The sequence below is a fragment of the Elephas maximus genome, chromosome X (assembly GCF_024166365.1).
Source record: "Elephas maximus indicus isolate mEleMax1 chromosome X, mEleMax1 primary haplotype, whole genome shotgun sequence".
Lineage (NCBI taxonomy): Eukaryota > Metazoa > Chordata > Mammalia > Proboscidea > Elephantidae > Elephas > Elephas maximus.
This window is the reverse complement of record NC_064846.1, coordinates 71,436,407-71,441,125: the sequence shown is the minus strand read 5'-3', so window position 1 is coordinate 71,441,125 and position 4,719 is coordinate 71,436,407. Positions and strand designations below refer to the sequence as shown.

The following is a 4,719-nucleotide window of genomic DNA, read 5'->3' as shown; positions in this document are numbered from 1 at the left end:
TTTTGTATCTAATTAAAGGGTCTCTTCCCAATTTTCACCTACTTTCCAGATTCCTCTGAGTTTTTATAGCTCTTATTAAAGGAAAAAACGGTGTCCAAATTTCTTGGGGATAAGTTTGAAGCACCATAATATACGTTTTAAAATGTGTTAATAGTCACAGCCTTGAAAACCCTATGGAGCAGTTGTATTCTGCCACACGGAGTCTCCATGAGTCAGAATTAATTTCCTGGCAACTAACAACAACAAAAACCAAGGGCCCAGATGATGTTAGCCAAAATAAATCTTTAGTGCTTTTAGTATGTACTATTCAATGTCATTCAACAGAGGTCTGAATCCCAGCAATAAAAAGAGCATACAGAAGCAACAAGTGAAGGAGGCTAAATTATCAGAAATCATACTGACAGACCTGAAGAGTTCCAGCAAGCATGGGGCATGAATATGTTATTGGGTAATAGTTGTAGGAAACTAGTTTTCTTATGCACGTAAAATCTTCTGTATTCCAGAACGCCCCCCCTTGCAAAACAACAACAACAACAAGACAATTTAAGTAGTAGTAGCAGCACTCTTTTCTAGAGTATTCCAAGGGAGACCTTCAATTTTAGGCAACATATGCACTTAGCGATTGTTGGAAGCTTTACTAACACATCCATTAGATTCAGTTGCATACTTCAACAGGTCTCTGTAAGAGTAAATTTTAAGTTAGGAAAGTCAGCACCAGTAAATTTATCAGCAGACGATATTCTGATGTACAGCTCAGTGACACCAAATAAGAACTCTCAAGGGCAAAAGGCTATGGTCTCCATTAAACAAACTGTGGATAATATCTGATGCTTAAGATGATGACCAAGGCGAGTTTCTTCTGAAACATCTCTGAAATGAATAATAAACAATACTATACAGTACCTTTGAGGAATCAGAGTTGATGAATGTCCTGTGGGTTATTTAAAAAAAAAAAAACTCATTGCTGTCAGGTCAATTCTGACTCATAGCCACCCTATAGGGTAGGGTAGAACAACCCCCTAGGATTTCCAAAGAAAGCCTGGTGGATTCAAACTGCTGATATTTTTGCTTAACAGCCTTAGCTCTAACCACTGCACCACCAGGGCTCCTCTGTGCATTATAGTTGTATTCTTCAAAGAACCAACCCTTGTTTTTTAGCTACATAAAATGAAAACATACAATTTCCAAATCATTTTCATCTGATTGAGTCAAGTGTTTTCCATGGATTTAAGTATCAAGAAAGAGTTAAATAATCTAAGTCCATGATCATTGTTCTTTCTTGAATCCTATCCTTTCATTGTTTCTAAGACACCCCTAAATATTTGACTGAAGCTGCATAGAGAATCATCACAACTGAATATCAGAACCCAAAGTACAGACATACAGATCATGGCAGTACTGACAAACCACCGCAAAGATTTCAGGCCCATAGAGAGGAAAAATCAAGGGAGGGAAGCGTCAAAAGCAAATCTCTAGTTAAAAATTACTCTTCCGATGGGCTCCGCATATGGAAGGGCAGTGGGCACCGCTTCCACTATTTTTACTAAGGTTAATAGCTATAATACGTAGACAAGCAAGTGACAAAAAGAGGGAAAAACATCAGAGTAAAATTAAAAAAAAAAAGAAAGTGAGGGGTTTACACACAAGCCATAAAAACCAATAAACCCACTGCTGTAGAGTCGATTTCGACTCAAAGCGACCCTACAGGTCCCAGCAGAACCGCCCTATAGTTTCCAAGGAACACCTGGCGGATGTGAACTGCCGACTTCTTGGTTAGCAGCCGTAGCACTTAACCACTACACCACATAAAAGAAAAAAAAATTTTTTTTTTTCTTTAAATGAACAAACTTTATCAGCAGAAACTGATAACCACAGCAGAGAAAAACATCCCCGGAGAGCTTGCACGTAGCTTTACCGAACCAGCGAAAACATACTCTCGCGAAAACAAGCCCTAGCCCAAGCCCGTGCGAGCAGGCGGAGACGGGAAGTGGGGGAAGGGGTGGGGCAAGGGTGGGGCAAGGGAGGGCGTCGAAAGGATGTGACGTCACAGAGCCGCCTGCCGCTAAGCTGTGAGCAGCATTGTTCATCTGACCGAGAAGGAAAAGGGGAACTCGGAGGCCGTGGAGACCTGCGCGCTGTCTCGAGACAGTGAAGACAGGGCTCGTGAACATGGAAGCCCCTGGGCAAAGCCTGCCGGAGACTCAAACTCCAGCCCAAGACGCCTCAATCGTGAATACTGACACAGGTACGGACAAAGTTCCTGCCTTATCGGGGGGCAAGAGAAAGCATAAAGGGCACTTGCCTCCCGAGTCCGTGAAGATCCTCCGTGACTGGCTTTACGAGCACAGGTTTAAGGCCTACCCTTCGGAGGCGGAGAAGCGAATGCTGTCAGATCAGACCAATTTGTCTTTTCTGCAAGTATCTAACTGGTTCATCAACGCCCGCAGACGAGTTCTCCCAGAAATGCTTCAACAGGATGGGGACAACAACCAGATCACCATGAACCAACAAAAAGGCAAGGCCGCAGGTTCGATTTACATGCAAAGCACTGGTCCGTCTATGCATGCCAAATCAGGGTCCAGCGATCCAGACATGGCACAATGCCTGCCCCCGGGCCCCCTGACAGTGAGCCCAGAGTCAGGGGAGAAGCTTCTGGATCGAGAGTTGCCTCCACGCCGGAAGAGGAAGGCCCAGACAAAGAAAAAAGGCAAGATTTCCACCAGAGAACGCCTGCCTATGTCTTCTACCGAACCCATGCCGCCAGAGGAGTACAAGGACTTCAGCAGCTTCCAGCTGCTGGTCGATGCAGCCGTGCAAAAGGCTGCCGAATTGGAGCTACAGAAGAAGAAAGAAACCAGTCAGTAATTTCCCATGTCTCTGAAAACCCCACGTAGTCAGTCTGCCGTCTGCTGTTGAAGACCGATTTATGATCACATCACCTAATTTGTAATTTTACCTTTTATAGAGACTTCTTACTTTCTAGTGTTTTATAAGAACCATTGCTAGCTATTGGGACTAAGTTCTGCCCAGATATTTCAGTGTTTCCAGATGGGATATACTAACTCGTCAACGTGATTAACACTGCAGCAAAGATCTCTATTTGTTCTGCTTCTTTCAAGATTTAAACACTTAAGACAATTAGACCAATACACCGGAGACTAAACACTGTGCTGAGACCTCAGAGAAGAATGTTTTGGCCTTTCCAGCCAGGCCTTTTGGTCCTAGAACTGCTGCAGATATCAAGTCACCTCTCTTCCATTCTCTGTAATTTTCCTTGTTTATTAGCTTGAATGATAGAAAAGAAAGTCTCTATAAAATGTGGTTATAACAACACTGACCTCATTCGAATGTTGACATTTTTGTGAAGCTTTCGATTCTGTTTTCCTTTGTAGTTTGTTTATTCACTGTTTTACTAAGCATTTAATATGTGCATGGGGATGAATATGAGATCCAAAGTACAGTGAATTTAACAGCATTTTACTGTAAGGGTGAACTGTTACTTGGGAGACCGGTGAAAAGTCCACAGTAGAGACAAAATTCAAAATGGTAATGTTCTGGTGTTGTTTGTTGGTTAGTTAGTTGGTTTTAGAGAATTTTTTTATTAGCTTTAATTCTCTGCATCAGAGGAAAAAAGATAACAATAAAAAAGAAAAACTGACCAAAAATTCCCTGAAGGAGAGAGAACCAGAGGAAAATGATTTAAAAATGGACAAAAAAAAGTGTATATGAAAAGAAGAAATAATCAATCCTTAACATTTTATGAGCAAAAAAGAAAGCAGACTCAGGTATTGTATTGTTTTATTTTTACATTTTGATTTATTTTTTTCCTTTTAAAGTCCTTGGATTGGTGGAGGTGGGAATGTCAAAAGCAGATGGGAATGTCTAGCAGCTGCCACTTGGAAATTATCTTCTTAGACAGCTCTTTGCACTGCCTCAAATACAGGGGGATTTTCAATAAGAACAAAAAGCTATTCCTCCATAAAGCTGTTATTAAGCTTCCCTGATCTTAGGGAGCTAATACTTAAGAGTTTCTGGGTAAAAATTAGACTCTAGCCTCAGTTTCTGCTCTTGCCCTGAAGTGAAATAGATGTTTGTTCTCTACTTCTAGGCCCCATTTTTTATATTGCTATCTAATTATTGGCAATTTCCAATACAAGATACTCTACCATCTTTAAAAATCTTAAGAAATAATAACCACGTGTTATTTATTAACATTTTGTATGAATAACTTCATGTTTCTAGGAAGTAAACAAGGTGTCATTCTCAGACTACCCAATAAAACCCACTGCTGTCAATTCCAACTCATAGTGACCCTATAGGACATAGTAGAAGTGCCCCATAGGTTTTTCCAAGGAGCTGCTGGTGGATTTGACCTGCTGACCTTTTGGTTAGTAGCTGTAGCTCTTAATCACTACGCCACCAGAGCCCCATTCCCAAACTGCTGGCCCTGAAATTGGCAAACTAAAAGTAGGAAGGAATTCAGGTTTCTAAGTTATATATATGGGTTTAGGGGATTTGGAAGGGATTTGGTTATATGCTTACTGGGGACAGCACTTAAAGACCCAAGGAAGCACTCATACTAACTCTTCATGGCTCCAGCTTGCATATGGAAGATTTAATGGTCAACCTAGGCACTCCAGGACCCTTCCTACTACCTTGTCTTCTAACTTTTATGCTCGAGAGGTCTTGGGACTCCTCGGGCTTTTCTCTGGCTCGGTT

At 41.5% G+C, this 4,719-nt stretch overlaps 1 protein-coding gene across 1 annotated transcript; it reads left to right on the top strand.

The window, feature by feature from the left end:
- The first annotated feature begins 2,169 nt into the window (after window positions 1-2,169).
- Window positions 2,170-2,865, top strand: TGIF2LX (TGFB induced factor homeobox 2 like X-linked). Its single transcript, XM_049871452.1, has one exon. It carries the CDS (start codon window positions 2,170-2,172, stop codon window positions 2,863-2,865), a length of 696 nt encoding a protein of 231 aa, XP_049727409.1.
- The last annotated feature ends 1,854 nt before the right edge of the window (window positions 2,866-4,719 follow it).

Excerpts from the sequence above, each read along its gene's own strand:
- TGIF2LX (XM_049871452.1), top strand. The coding sequence starts at position 2,170 with ATGGAAGCCCCTGGGCAAAGCCTGCCGGAGACTCAAACTCCAGCCCAA.